The sequence below is a fragment of the Rissa tridactyla genome, chromosome 12 (assembly GCF_028500815.1).
Source record: "Rissa tridactyla isolate bRisTri1 chromosome 12, bRisTri1.patW.cur.20221130, whole genome shotgun sequence".
In the NCBI taxonomy this organism is placed as follows: domain Eukaryota; kingdom Metazoa; phylum Chordata; class Aves; order Charadriiformes; family Laridae; genus Rissa; species Rissa tridactyla.
Window position 1 is genome coordinate 14,348,884 of NC_071477.1, and position 15,924 is coordinate 14,364,807.

Here is a 15,924-nt window from a genome sequence, read left to right on the forward strand (position 1 = left end):
AGTGAAGCACCCGGTGCCACCACACAGGGACAGTGGCAGTGAGCCCGGCAGGGTGCAGGCACAGTCAATCAGCACTTTCATTATTCAGAAATAATTGGCTTTACACTGCTTCCCTCTGGTATCGCTAAAAGAAAAAAAGAAAAAAAGTAGAGCTGAGGCTGCCTGGGTGCTTTACCAGGGCACCGCTGGAAAGGGGCATCTTCTGCATTCCGCCTTCAACTGCTGGACTGAGGAGGAAGAGGGGCTGGAGGAAGAGGCAAAGCCCATGGGATGGAGAGTCCACGCTCCTCCATCCCTCCAACACCGCACCGTTCCCACAGAGTCTAAAAAACCTGGAGGGAGATGCATCTCACCACCCGCCGGTGCTGGTCCCAGATTAAAGCCCTTAGGAACTGCAATTCCATCACTTCCCTGCCACAGCGCTCCCAGTCTCGGCCCGCCCCACATCCCAGCAGGACCATGACCCAGGTCAGGGCTCCCTGACGTTACTCTTGGGCTGCAGATGCACAACGCTCAGCGTGACGCACTGGCACAAGGTTATCAACAGGGGCTGTGACATGAGGCTCCAGTTCAGCATCGCGCTGGGATCTACCACCATCGAGGGATTCTTGTGCCAGCCCGTGGGCATCTGTTGGACGAGGCTGGAGGAGACGGGGGAGCCGGTGCAGCTCTCCCATGGGGATGGCAGGGCCTGCCAGATGCATTCTGCACCTCTGCCTGCCTCGCGTAGCACAGAGGTGCCGTTTGGGAGCACCCAAGCCAATAAAAACAGGAGTTGGGCAAAGCAAAAGCAAGAGGCCCTTGGGCAAATGAAACAAGGGCAGCTGCCCCTCGTGCAGGAACCGTGAGGATCCTCAGGCACAGAGAACAGTAGAAATCAGGGCAGGAGCATTGAAGGAGGGCTGGAGGGGCCACAGTCATGTAGAACTGGGCTTCCCCCTTTAACCTGGGCAGTACTGAGGCACTGGGACAAATCCCACATCTACCTTTCTCCTCCCAGTTCCCAGGCTTTGGGTTTTTGCATCTCCAGAAATCAGGTGCAGCATGAAGGAGCACAAAACTGGCAACAGCAGGAGTGCCTGTTGTGGCACATTCATCCTTCACCCTTCAGCTTGGCTGTACACACCCCCGCCCGCCAGCTAGACCCCAAGGAACACCCAGTGCTGGGAGGCTGCAGCTGGGACACGCACGGGGCAGGGGCCCCTGAGCAGGCAGAGCAAGGGCCTCCCTTCTTCCTGCAGGAGGAGTTGCAGAGGAGAAGCTGGGGCTGGCACACAGGGCCCTGGCGCAGTCGTGTCCACGCAGTCCTTCCTCACAGTCCCCAGCACACCAGCCCTTGGTAAGCGCACCCTAAGGAGAACATCCTCGTGGCAGATCAGCTCTTGGAGCAGCAGCGTGAGGTCAGGTGGAACAAGGCATCGCCTCCTCACACCAGGTAAGGAGTGTCCAGCACCGCCACCCCCGCCGCCACCCCCGCCGTCCGCGTGCTCGATGGCCTTTGTCCGCAGGAGGTGGCCAGCAGCCTCGTTCATCACCATCTCCTCGCCCTGCCTGCAAAGAAAGAAAAGGGCACCTGAGCAGCTGCAGGCCAGAAAGCTTACGGCTTTTCACCTTGGACAATTCGCTTCATGTTCCCCACCACAGCACAGGGCAGGTGACCGGCATCCAAAAGCCCCAGGGCTAATGCAGAGGTCCCTGCAGACAGCAGAGCTGCGCCCGTTCCGTGCCTGCCAGCGACAGTGCCCTTTCCCAGCTGGGCTATTTCAGTCCAACTGCTCCACACATGGGCAGTGTCAGGTTGCGAATGCTGCCAGAGTACATTTGTTTCAAAATTGTATGAGAAGGACTTTAATATATAAGCTATGGAAACTTTTCTATAGGGCTATGAGGGTCTTAAACAAAAGCAGGAGCTATTTAGGGTTGAACACGACTGCATGTTCAGATATTTCTGAGATTGCCAAGGGTTCAGGAAAGCACGTGGCTGCATCCAGAACCTGAGAAGTGCTCCCAGAAATCAGGGATGAGAAGCACCAGTTCCACATGGCCGTTACACCAGTAACCGCCAGCACCAGCTCTGCTGTTTTTCAACAACTCGGTTGCCAGCAGGTACAGAACACAGTGCTGAGAGCTGCTGATGGGGGCAGAGACTGAACAGTCACCTCTGTCCCCTGTACCTCTGCCTCCCCAGAGATACCTGCCCTGCTGCTGTGCTCAGACAGCACAGACGGGACAATGCTCCCAACCCGAGTGCCGGCAACCACCCCGTAACACAAGCACATTTCTCACCTGATGTAGACACCAAAAATACCGAGCTCCGAGATGCACTCGGACACTTGTAGGGGACTGTGGGCTCTCAGCAAGTAATTCATTGCTGGCTGTGGTTTGATCTTATCCATCAAGATGTAGGAGGTTCTCTCAGGGCTGTCTCTGATCTTCTCCAGAACCTGCCTGAGCTCTTCACCATAGAGGTTGTTCCCTGACAATAAAACCAGCAAGTCAATCACTTCCCAGCACAGCAAAAGCCACTGGCCCCAGCTCTGGTGGTAGCCCCAACAGCCCCAGCTTCTGCCTCCCCATGTGCTGCCTAGGCTCCCCACTCGTCCAGGAGCAGCACCACCTTACTGCCATGACTAGTCCCCGCGGCTACAAGTAGCTATAAGCCACGCCATCCCCACTTTTATACCCTCAGCACGGGACCGGGAGCCATCACAGAGCTACTGCCTCTCCCGGGTACAGCACGAACCGCAATGAAAACCCACACAGACCCGCTCCAGCTCGTACCTCCACCTTCTCGCTGCGGCTTCAGCACAAACCGGTCGGGGTCAGCGATAGCCATGGCAGCTATCTTGTCACCCTCTTCGCCCTGACAGGAAAGGACGGCAACAGCAAAGCCTCAGGGAGGAGCAGGGGCTGAGCAAGATCAACAGGGTCCCCCCAGGGACCACCACAAAGCCTTCGCATCTTCTTAACCAAAGAGAAACATCATGCAGGCCAAACACATGCCTGCATGTTCATTCCTGCTCCAACCCCACTCATACTCACCACATCCAGGGAATAGAGTCCAGCAAACGTTGCTCTTATTCGAGCGACAGCCTCGGCACGTCCGGGAAGCAATTTCTCCAGTGTCCCTGGCTGGCTCAGCTCCTGCTGGACCTTCTTGGTGCCTGCCAGTTGGGTGGCAATGTCAGGGCACTTCACTGCCCTCGATCTCTCCAGCAACAATCGCGCCTCCCAGTTCTGAGACAGAAAGAGAGCAACCATCCCATCAGTAAAAAATAATAAAATAAATATACGTTTTCTCCACTCCTTTCTGTTCAGTTATTGACATATGATTTGCCTGGCAGGGATGGTGGGTGGGAATAGCACTCCGGTGACAAGCAGACACGCATACATGGATTTCCCACCACCTCTGGAAACAGCGCAGCCAGGTTAGTCCACAGACTCCGCCTGCATCCACTCCGCAGCTTGTCCAGTGCTGCCACCTCCAGACAACAGCAGGATCTGGCCTGTATTATTATCACCTGCAGCCTAATAGTCCTAGCAGAGGACAGAAAGTGATCTGTAGATCAGGTTTAAACCCTTTAAGCAGGTGCAAACAATTCACAATTAACACAATACCTGTGTTAACCCATATATTACAGAAGCAATCCATTGCTGCAGTAAGAGGTCACCACGAGTGGTTACTGGAGAAGAATGCCACTCATTTTTCTTATTGCTTGAGCACCAGGGACACCCACAGGTGCTGCAGAGCCACAATTTCCCAGTGCTATCAGCGACACTGCCCAGGACTAACCCCATCCAGGACAGGACAGACGCCCCTGGGATCACAGGGCATTTCAAACCCACTGGGCAAGGCCACAGCGCGAGCGGCTTCTCGGAGCAGAGGTCTCAGTACTGACCTGCTGGTCGTAGTTCTTTGGCACGTAGCCCTCTCTGTAGTACACCACTGCTACCTCCTGGCCGTCCCTGGAACAGAAACCAGAAGCATTCACAGAACCAGGCCAGCCTCTGCTCGAAAGCCCCCAGCACCAAAGAGGCTGTGATGGGGTCAGGCAGGGAATGTGTTACAGCATTCTCCTTGGCCTCCTGGGCTGCTCCTGGCTGTCTCCGCCAGAGAAAGCTGAGGACTGCAAGCCCTGGCTCCTCTCCACTGAGCCCCAGCTGTCTTGCCCTGGCCTGAGACACAAGGAGCTGACATCTGGCCTCTGCCCTGACTAACCAAAGTCGGGCACCCAGCCCATCAGGGAGGTATGAACCTAATTTTTTTAACAGCTTTTGCCACCAGGAGCCAGACCTGGGAGATTCTTGAAGCTGGGAGGGAACAGGGTCCTTCTCCGGTGGCAATTCAAGGCAGGACACCAACTCAACAACCTGCCCAGGCACCAGAACATCCTGACAGGGCAGGACTGTCAGCGTACCCATAGCATCACACCCCCAAGCTTTGGCCACACAAATTGTGCCGTGGCCAGGGAATTGTAAAGGGACTCATCATTAAGAGGAGAGGATGCTCTGGAGGAAGTACAGTGGATACACTTTCCCCTTAACTGTCTGGCGACGACAAAAGTATTCATTAATTAAACACAGCAGAGGCACCAAAGGTCAAACCATGGAAAAATTATCCTAACTACAGAAAAAACATTGGCCTGAAACCATATCTTCCTTTAGGCTTGTATAGCTCTAAGCACATTACCATGGTAATAGGACAAACGTCACACTTGGGACCAACTGCCAGCACTTGGAGTCTGCGACCCGCATGTCCTGACCTCCACGGGGAGCAGGCAAGATGCTGAGTGCATTCAAAAGCAAGAGATACCATAAGGACATGTAATGCTTCCTCCTCTAGCGCTAATAACCCAGCCCAGCTCCCACTGGCAGGGCATCACGTGAATGGTAAACAGGAAATGTCTTTGTGGAAGCCTCTGAAATAGCTAGGACTGTTCACAGCAGATGTATGTGGAGGAAGTAAAGATCCCGCAGAGGTCTAAAGGCTGCAGCCTGAAGGAGGGAAATGATGTTTCCAGCTGTAAGGGACTGATGTGCGTATGCAAAAATCTCACCACTGTGAAAATAAAACGATTTCAGCTCTAAGGGGAAGCAGATGCGGCAGCCTGGAGCACTGATGAGAACTACTTTCCCAAAAAGTCACTATTTACACTCAAAACATACCACCAGCTTTGGCTGAAAATTCCCATTTATAGCCCTGTGTGCCCAACACACAGCCAGGAACGCGCACCTTGGCTCATACTCACATATACAGCCTCCTGGCATCATCCAGAGACCCCTTTTCAAACACATCTCTGAATCGCCTCCTGATGACTCGAATATTCCTGTTAAGAGAGGAGTGGGAGAGTCACCAGGCTGGGCATAGTTACTTGAGCTAGCAATCACAGGTGGAGTCAGTGGCTTCAGCAAGGAGGATCTGCAGGCTCCTTCACAAATAACCTCAGGCTTTGTACTACAGAGCCAGAGGAATCCTACAGGCCACAACAGTCCCTGTCTTCAGTGCCTGTCCTATGTTTTACTGTTGGAAGCAGAACACATGCCTACGCACCCTGGATTTCTCCATACCCTTGACCTCCTAAAGTGTTTCTAAGAGAAGTCAGTATTTGGGGTTTTTTTTCTCTCTACACAACAGATTCACTCACTGTTGGCTTCAAAGCCAAGAGCTGCAGAGCAACTTTCTGCATGTTTTACCTCCTTCACGCTTTATAGCCTTTCCTCCACACAGCGGCAGTGTGGACTTGCTGACCTGGAGAGGCGATGCCATACGCCTCCCACCGCACCAGCACAGGCTCAAGGCTACAACTTATGAAAACACCTCCTTCTCCCGAGTCCTTTACTCCGTAAAGCTTCGTTAATTAAGTTTTTATGAAATACCCTGTGCCCAATCCCAAATCAGAGACCAAGCAGGACCCTCAATAATCCCGCTCTGCTCCTTATTGTCATCTAAGAGACTTGGCCCGCAGCAATGCTACCACTGGTGCAGCTCGGAGGACTACGCAGGCACAAAATCAGCAAGGAATCAGCCCTGGAGACCAGAGGCTTTGATGGCTGTTGGTATTTACAGCAAAGAGCTGGTGAGAGGCTTTGGGAGCTCGGTGTGAAGACAAAGGTGGGCGTGAGACTAGGCAGGAGGCCACCGAAGGAACGCTGAAGACAGCTGCCTAACAGACCACGGAGATAAGTCCAAGATAAAGGCTGCCCCATTACATACCAAGACATGCCCTCTCACAGTCTCAGAAATGATCAAGTGTTTGGACTTTACCCTTGAGTAGGTGACAAAGTAAAAAGCAAACAGATTCTGCACACCCCCATCTTTCCATGACCTGCTCCTACACTCCCCCCACCACTCCATGCCCGCTGGAGAGCCTGGAGACGCCCCACAAGCTGCCTTGAGGGAAACACCACAACCCAGCAGCAGTTCATTCTGCTTCCCTTTTCCAAAACTGTACCATCTCCTCCCTTTCCCATCCCAGGAAAAGTCAATCTTTACCTGTTCCAAAGCTCATTTTCTACACATCGCTGATCAAAAATGTTCCTTTGGACTTCCTCCACCAGAAACATCACCACAGCACTGGAAGAGATACCAAGAACATCATTAAACCCTGAAACATTCTACAAGCACCCAGGATCACCAACTTTTGATCTCTGTGATTCAGGCTTCCTGCACTGCTCCTGCTTGGTGTTTTCCAGTGTTTCTAAGGGTCAGCATGCAAACAGACAGCAGTACTGATCCCATGACATTAACAAACCAGCATGGGGCATAATCACAAAGGGAAAAGGCAGGAGGAAAAACAAGGTCTATGCAGGGTTGCTGAACCACACAACTCCTCAAGGGTCCCTCTGCACATCTCTGCCTTTGCAACACAGCAGCCTTGCACACTAAGACAACCACACTCCTCTCCCCAGGGTGCCACATGCTTTTTGAGAGCAGCTTGTCCAGCAAACCAGCATCTTTCAGAAAGTGCAATTTCAAACCCAAATACTTGCATGCCCGAGGGAGACAAGATAAACCAGCCTTCAGCACCTCCTCTCTCCTCCCTTACCTTGGTGAACCGTAGAGCTCCCAGGCTTTCGCAATACCCAAGGCAAGCCCTTTCGATGGGTTGTTGGGCAGCAGGCGTGATGCCTCCTTAGATTTTCCCAGCACTTTCAACACCTGCCTAGGGAACAAAAAAAACCCAGAAGCCGTAAGTGCCAGGACAGCACCCCACCAGATCTAGGGAACAGGAGTTTGGAGAGCACGCAAAGACAAGGAGCGCAGCAGGCCACACAGTACAGCCGCTGCAGCGCCTGGCAGCGCGGGCCAGAGATGCTCCCTTACCCATGGACCGCCACAGTGCGGGAGGTAAGGCCTCCGAAGCTGGCAGCAATGGTGTTTATTTCTATCTGCTTCAGAGCTGGTGTCCCATCTACCCCACGGTCAAACATGTAATCAGAGCGGTTTATGCCTAAAAACACAGACTGAAACAGAGGGGAGGTGAAGTGGGTTCTCCCGCTGCCTTTAACTGCAAATCCCTTTGATAACCTCACTTCAAAATCCTGGGGCAGATCCAATCACCTTCATTTTGATAAAAACCTCTGCAAGACATGTCTGTGGGTGCTTTGGCCCTTGCTCAGTGCCCACAGCCCTCCTCAATATTCCAGAGGAGTCAGCAACACTCATGACAGCAAAAGAGCTTCTGCAGGGACAGCCTGCCCGGCACAGGTCCCAACACAGCACACATCTTTGCACTCTCCCGAGACTCCTACAGGACAAAGGCAAACCATACTAAATCCTCCCAGTCAAGGCCTCACTGCTTCCAGCAGGGCTAACCAAAGGGCATGACCATCAAAGAGGGCAAGGTCCTGAGCTCACAGGCTGTAACCGAGACATCGTAGCGTAGGGAGCAATCGGCCTGACTATGGGACAGTTCAAAGCCCACAGCAGCAAGCAAGCTTGCAGACAGAGACCAGGCAAACCCACCGCACCGTAAAGGGGCACAGCTGCTGACCGCTGGGGTCTCCTGCCAAGGTACCTGAGCCAAGCCTTCCTCCAGAACTTGCATGTAGATTCCAAAGAGCCGAGCTGTGAAGTCATCTACCTTGATGGTGCTAGAGAGAAAGAAAGACCAGATCAACCCCCTTACACCGTCAAAGGGGAACAAGAAAATGAATTCCTCTCCAGAAAAAAAAAGAATCTTACCAGGGACGTTCTCCAGCACAAATAGCAGGTCTGTGGCTAGACCAAGTCCTAGAGCACTGTTAAGTATCTCACCACGAACACACTCTTCATCAAAGGCCACAGCACATAACCATAACACAAATGCAGTTTGCTCAGCACAGCCACTCTACAATAAGCACCACTGTGCAGAAGTGACTTTCATACGCAGGGCAGAGAGACACAACAAGCAAAAGCAAAAAAAATGCAGAGGAATTCTGCAGATACAGGACAGAAGTCAGAAGTCTCTCTGTGCCTGCACACACAGTTCACAGAAGAAGCTTCAGGAGCTTCATCAAATTCCCCCTGTTCTGTTGGGCTCTAAATCCCGTGCAGTGTGGCGCCAAGCACTTCAGTGGCCCAGCTGGAGTAGGTCTGGCATTTCTTCAGGGTCCCAAATTCCGGAGCCAATTGTGAGCAGCACCTCCCAGGAGCTGCCCTGAGACACTGCGCAGGAGACGGCACAGGGCAGGCAGGCGAGCGCACACAAGCCCCAGGCGCTGTGTTCCTTAACCGCAGGTATAAACGTGCCCACACAAGCTCTGCTTGTAGGCAGCTCTGGAACAGGCGCAAGCATTAAAACAGCTCTGAGAGGTCAGGCTTTAGCAAAACAAGAATGAGGCTGGAAATAGTCTCCTTTGCTCTGTCCCAGTGTCAGAAAGCCACCAGCACCTGCGCAGACAGGCAGAATGGCCAGCAGGAAGGGAGATGAATTTTGTGGAAGCATCAGCCCTACAGATCATGGGTCCACAGTCAGGGATGGTCGCTCCAGCACAGGGGAACAGCCACAGATAAACCCAGAAGAGCTCACGAGCCAGAGCCAACCAGTCCTCCAGCACCCAGAGTTTGCAGGTCACCTTCCCAGCATGACTGGGAAAGCAGGGGACACAGGGTGACCGATCAGAGGTAGGTGTGGGGGAAGAAACGAACACCTTGTCTTCAGAACTGAGGGCAGGCAGCAGAGCTGGTGGTTATCAGATAGCCACAGGCAAATGCAAAACAAGACCAAAACTAACTACTAAATCTAGGACTCAAAGAAGCCTCCAGCAATTTGAATTTAAGGCCAACAAGCTCACAAGTAAGAATTCACAAGCTTTCATTTGTAAAAGTGGCAAAATTGAAGATCACCGCAGGGAGCTGACTCTTGGCCAGAAGTTCCATCTTCTGAAGCCCAAGGAGACATCAAAACATAGAGACTTCATAGAAATTAGTGTTAGGACAAATAATGCAGCAAAGGAGACAGAGGCCAGAAGTGCCTGCCTCAGCTTGAAGGAGATGAACAGACGGAAGGTAGGAACGCCTGAGGGGTGATAAATAGCTCACATTTAAAATGTGTCATTAAAATGCAACATGCAAGAAAGTTACCTGGCCAGAGTATGCTCCAGGAATTCTTTGTTTTGGCTAATAGCATCCACCAGCAGGTTAAAATCTTGCTGAACAGCATACGCTTGTTCAAACAGGGCACTTGGTACTGCAGATGGGAGCAGTGTGAAGGGAGCGTAATTCACCACCTGCAAACAAGAATGCAGCAGCAAAGTCAGGTCTTGACACAAGGGTCCACAGGGCTGGAAACCCACCCTGGACTATGCAGTTTAAGTGGGGCTAAAAAGGGGCTTCCTCTGCTTGGCTGAACGTCATGCCATCCTCAGGCCCCTTCAGTGCACCCTGGACAGACACACGGCCTCATCCCTGCTGACCCCTGACTTTTGAGGGATTTACTTTTAAGAGCCATCCGTGGGGTGCTGAGGAGGCAGAAGCAGCTGCTCCAGAGATGAGTGCTTCCCTCTGAAGGATGCTATTTCCACCTTAAGTGCAGAGCACCGTCTCCAAAATGCCGCAGCTTCAGAGAAAAGGTGAATTTGCCAGTCCTGGGTTTTGGCCATCAAAAATTCCTTTGATCCCTGCCCACTGAGTGCCAGGGGTGACTCCGGACCCCTGGCTCACCCCACAGCTCAGGCACAGAGCCATCCTCAAAGCCAAAATATTATTACATCAGTGTGAAGTACCCGATTCACTTTGATTTTTGCATGAGCCAAGGGACACTGGCAGTGTGTTTGGCCTCTCCTCCCAGGCTCCCTCTTCCTCTCACCCTTTGAGGTTCCCTCAGGGCCCTAACGTGACCAGGGGCTGACACCAAGGAGCAGCCCCCGTGGTGGAGACCTCCCTCCTTGTACCTCTGCCAGCTCCAAGCACAGCTGCCTGCTTAGCCCCAGGCTCTGCAGAGACCCATCCCCAATGGTGTCCCACCCCTCTTGCACTGGGGTACTTCTTCCTCTGAGACACCTCATGGCATCCCCCTCCAACAGCCTGAGCCCCCCATAAGCACCCCCGCCAGCTGCCAGAGATTCACCAGAGGTAATCCCATGTGTTGGCCACCCCTGTCCCCATCACTTTGTCCCAGGTACGGAGCAAAGGCTGACTTGTAGCTGGGAGCACGTCAAAAAGAGAGGCCTTCCTGAGAGGGGTGCTGCCCTCATTCGAAGGATCATATGGGTGGTGAGAGGCTGGGAGAGGGATCATAGAATATGTTCAGTTGGAAGGGACCTTTAAAGGTCATCTAATCCAACCCCCCTGCAGTAAGCAGGGACACCTTTAACTAGATCAGGTTGCTCAGAGCCTCATCAAGCCTGGCCTTGAATGTCTCCAGGGATGGGGCCTCCACCCCCTCTCTGGGCAACTTGGGCCAGTGTGTCACCACCCTCAGTGTAAAGTGCTTCTTCCTAACGCCTAATCTAAACCTGCCCTGCTCTAGTTTAAAACCATTGCCCCATGTCCTATCGCTACATGCCCTTGCAAACAGCCCCTCCCCAGCTTCCTTGTAGGCGCCCTTCAGGGACTGGAAGGCCACTATAAGGTCTCCGTGGAGAACTCCCACCAACACAGACACGCAGGGCTGGCTCCTGGCAATTTCCCAGACTTTTCCAGATTTATCCCTACCCTTGGGAAAGGGGAACTGTATCGCAGGGTTGTCTCTCGGGGCGATGCACTTATCAGCAGGATGGGGTGTGGGTTACAGCCCCCCGGCTGGGCTGCAGCCAGGCGCTCACGGCAAAGCACTGCGCCTTGACCCTGGGATGGCGGCCGGCTCCTCCCCGGGCTCCTCTCCCTTTGCTGACTCACACCCCGGCCAGGACCGAACGCCTCCCGTGACCCCGCTCCGCCGCTTACATCCGAGGCGTTGGGCTCGCCCTCGGTCCGCATCAGCACGCCCGCCAGCAGCGCCGCGTCCACGGCCACCCGCGCCGCCTCCTGCACGGCCGCCTCGTTCCGCAGGACGTCCCCCCACGGCGCAGCCATGGCTCCCGCTGAGGAGGCAGAGCAGAGTCACGCACTTGGCCCCCGGGGCCCTTCCCGCCCGGGCTGGGTTGGGCCGAGCGCCCGAGCTCAGCAAGGCCTGTGCGGGACCCCCGCGGCGCTGCAGGGCTCCGGCCTGCGCAGGGCCGGGCCGCCACACGCCCTCGTCAGCCAGGGCCCAGCCTGGCAGCGGGATCGGGATGACCCCGGCCCCTCTCTGAGCCGAGCCCCGGGCCCAGCCCCGCCACCCCTACCTGCTCCGCGCCGCTCGGGCCCGCCCCGCCCGCCGCCAGGCGATTGGACAGGCCTCCCGCCCTCGCCCCGCCCCACCTATGGATTGGCAGCTCAACTGACCTATCAGCGCGGGGCGGGCGGCACCACCGCGTGCCGCTGCGGCTGCCTGGGGGCGAAGTGGGGGGGGAAGGGGCCGCGCGAGGAGCGGAGAGCGCGCGTGCGCCTGGGCGTGGAGACCCCGGCGCCGTACTGCGTCACGGGGGGTGTGACGTCATGTGGCGTGACGTCAGGTGGGCGGGAGCGCGCCAGCGGGGGCTCGGGGCGTCCCGTGGGGCTCGGGGAGGGGGCGACGAGGGTGCTGGCTGCCGGGGGCGCCGGTGCTAACCCACAGAGGGAAAAGTTTTGGGCCCTTCAGGTCATTATCAGCAATAATGACATCATGCCCCATGAAGGGATGCCCACGTCTCCAGGAGAGCCTTGGCGGAGGTGCCCAGGGTGTCCCCCCGGTGTGTGGCAGGCTGCGGGACCCCCGGGGAAGGAGTGGAGCAGGGCTTCCCCCCGTCGGCGTCATAGGTGCCATGGCCGGGGGCGCACGGTGTGGAAGTTGGCGTTGGGTTTGGTTGCTCCTGCTGGGAGCAAGGGCTGCGTGACATCACTGCGGCCACCAAAGTGAGGCGGGCACCGGGCCTCGACCTCACCTGCAGCCCGAGGAACAAGTAGGGGCTTGCTAGGGACGTTCTCCAACACTTGATGAGATCACGTCTTGTCTGAATATCAGGGATCAATAATTTTATGGGTTTCTTGGGATAGATCTCGTTGTGCTGGATAGAAACACTCTCCTGATGTGAGTGAGCACGTTTCCCCGCCTGCTGTGATGCCAGTGGTCTTCCCACTGGTGTGGGCCTGAGGATTGGTGTCCTCTTGGAGAAGGCAGTGGGAGAAAGGCCCAGGACTGTGTGACTCGGCTGGGGTGGTGCTGCTCTCTGGGAACAAAGTACAGGTGGTGATGACCGATGACCATCTGCTGCTGCTGCTGAATCCATCACAAAATACCCGGCAGTATCATAGAATCAGAATTGTCTGGGTTGGAAGGGACCTTTCAGATCATCGAGTCCAACCAAGAGTCTAAAAGAGATACCTCCAAAAGCTGTTGTGTCTACAGGATTTAGCCAACATCTGAAGACTTTTGGTCATTTTGGGGTTGCTCAGCCAAGGTGTTCACCCCAGGAAGGATTTTGTCCTCTGGTGATGAAAGCCCCCAGCTCTCCAGCCCGAGAGACTGTCCCCTGTCAGTCACACCCCACTCGTATGGAAAAATCAGTGGTCCAGCAATTTATCTTCTGGGAAATAAAAGCACCTGAACTGAACCGATATTGGAACAACTCCATCTTATTGCCTGGGTGCAGCTGGGCATGCGGGGCTGCCACCACGGTCCCCCAGGAGACCCCCAGCCCCTGAAGGGGCCACCACAGTGACTCTGCCCTTCCAGGGAACCCGTGGTGCTCAAGCCTAACTTTGGGGTGACCGCCAGCGTCCTCGCAGATGCACAAAAGTGAGATCTTGCAAACCTCTGCGTTTCCCACAGGAGGGAGAGGCTCCGAGGGAGGACAGCCAAAGCACCACCCCAGCTCCATTTGATGCTCTCCAATTAATTTGAAATGATCCCAGCTTTGAGGGACCCATCAAGCCGAAAGGCAGTCCCAAGGAGCTGGGCAGGCCAGCTTGGTCCTGCTCTGCCTTGCCTTTCCTAGGGTGTTGTGGTGTTTCGCCATGGAGAATGTGTAAGTTAAGTTGGACCTTGGTTTACTGCGAACCTCCCCCCAAGTGCCTACTGCAAGTTCCCAACATGATTTCTGAGGCTGCCATGAGCCAAAAGCAATGGAAAACATCTTCCTGTTAACTCATCGGCACTTTCTCATGCACTGGAGCTGCATCATCTGTTGCCTTCACGGGAGCTCACCCTTCGTGGGCAGGGGAAGGCAGAGGAGCTGCAAGCCTGGCTTTGGAAATTAAAGAGCCCAGACTGAACCGATGTCGGAAATATCTTCATGTTTTCCATTTCTTCAGTATCTTCATTGCCCACATCCCTTTGCTGCACAGCACTGATGGGACCTAGAAATGGGGGTGGCTGGGGGTACCTCGCTGCAGCCCCCATCGCAGATGTGCCCCCATTGTTCCCAGAGAGGTTGTTGTCCCCATGGGGATGTCCCTGGCCAAGTGCCGTGCCGTGCCGTGGTGGGGAGGCGCTCCCGGGTCCTCGTCTGTCTCTGGGACGCCCTGCGGCGTAATGCAAGCTGATATTTTTCTCCCACTTTAGATGTGTGTTTGCGCTCCCTTTTCCCGATCCATCAGGAGATAGGGTTGCTCTCATTTCGGACAGATCCGAGGCTGGGGGCCATTCTGTGCCGCTTCAGTCGAGTACATCTGGTAAATCTCAGATTTCAGAGCAGTTTCATGTACTTGCAGGACGTTCATTTCCCAGTAATAGGGCTCGAAATGGCAGCATGAGCATGACAAATCAAGAGGGTTATTTCTGCAGGAACGTGTCTGTGTTAGGAACACCTAAAATTTGTTTATGTGTAAATAAATCCAAACCAAACCAGGGCCTTTCTACTTTTTTTTGTTTAAATATACAAAGGAGCCGTCAGTCCTAACTTGCTCTGCCCTTACAAAAAGTGTAATAAAATGAAAAAACCCTAACACGTTTGCCAGTAAGGTACCATCAACACAACAGCATAACTAGAAAAAAGGTTTATTGTCATCACAAGGCACACATTTGTGTACCTACTGGAGTAATATAATTACTTAAAGAATTTTCACAGTGCATTTAGGATATAACGGTGAGGCTCCAACAAAAGCAGTGGGGCTGGGCTTGGTTTGCGACCTGCGTTAATGAACGTTAGAAGTCGTCGATTGCTGGTGAAGAGCGGGTTGTGCGCTGCGTGTGTGCAGCCAACAGAACAACGGCTGAACGCCAGCCTCAGATCTGCGTCTTTATTCGGACTTAATTTTTCACTAATGCAGCTTTGGGAGTGGAGCGAGTATATCCATGTGTGATGCTCAGATCCTGCAATCACAAAACTGGGAAATTTTGAATTATTTCATTGATGCCAGTGTGCTGCCCTGCAGATTCTCATTCTTTCTGTCTGCTCTACGGAGTTAGATTGATGGTTGGACTAGATCTAGGTCCCTTCCAGCCTAGGCAATTCGATGATTCTATGATTTCCTCCTGTCAGGGAATGGGAGAGGGAAGGGGCTGGTCTCTAACCCAACCTCCTGCTCACAGTGGGACAATCCCTAGCATGAGGTCAGAGCAGCTGTGGCTTCACTTAGCCAAGCCCTGAAAACCTCCCAGTATGGAAACCTTGGTTTCCATTGGTTTCATCTCCTTGGTGACCTGTCCCAGGGCTGTACGATGCGTTGCTGGATTGCGTGGGAGGAAGATGAGGACCTTTCCTTGCTTGGCCACTGACTTGCTGATGACTTTGAACAAGCCCTTCACCCCGGACCCCGTCTGTGCTGGAGAATCTTCAACCCATCTAACCTGCGGAGAGGCTGTGGGTGGATTTAGACCGTTTATATATACATACATACACATATATTAACCTAGAACATGACAGCTGAGGAGCATGCTGTGCTCACTCAGGTGCTGCTCATGCCCTCACCCTGGAGCAGCAAGGGAAAGCCCCAGGCAGGGGCACCCCGCAGTGGGATGCATTAAGAGGGGGGTGTAAAGGCAGCCCCCGACCCTGGGACGTGTCTGACCGTGATGGAGAGGTTCCTGCAGCCCATGGGGGAGAGGTTCCTCCAGCAAGCACTGGGAATGCCTGTTGTTACACTCGGTCACCCTCCCCACATGGGTCATCACCAGTGGCCGGACCAAGCTGAGAGACCACCATCTCTTTATCCTTTACCAGTGCCAGGACTCGTTCAGGTCGCTGCAAGCGTCTTACCTCTGCTTTTAGAGATCTGTCTCTCAAATAAAGCTCTGTGATTATAGCTCTCTAACGCACCCACCTTGTCTCTTTTCTGGACTTGGGAGTCCTGCTCTCTTTTTCCTCTCTGTCGTCCCTTTAATCGATAGCTGTGGATTCACGCCTTAATTAATACAGGTCCAGGCTGTGAATTGGACTGGTGATCCGGCCTTGTCTTCCTGGAAAACTGCCCTGTGCCGGGAGCCTGCTCAGATGCCACCA

General features: G+C 54.1%; 1 protein-coding gene across 1 annotated transcript; it reads right to left on the reverse strand.

Annotated features, from left to right (window-relative positions):
• Positions 1-1,279: 1,279 nt before the first annotated feature.
• On the reverse strand, positions 1,280-11,742 carry GSS (glutathione synthetase). The gene is given in 13 exon segments (XM_054218267.1): positions 1,280-1,474; positions 1,476-1,551; positions 2,287-2,476; positions 2,782-2,863; positions 3,043-3,237; positions 3,900-3,966; positions 5,250-5,327; positions 6,494-6,574; positions 7,047-7,163; positions 7,325-7,464; positions 8,019-8,094; positions 9,566-9,711; positions 11,369-11,742. Coding segments are annotated over 13 exon segments (1,425 nt in total). The 5' UTR covers positions 11,498-11,742; the 3' UTR covers positions 1,280-1,426.
• Between the last annotated feature and the right edge of the window lie 4,182 nt (positions 11,743-15,924).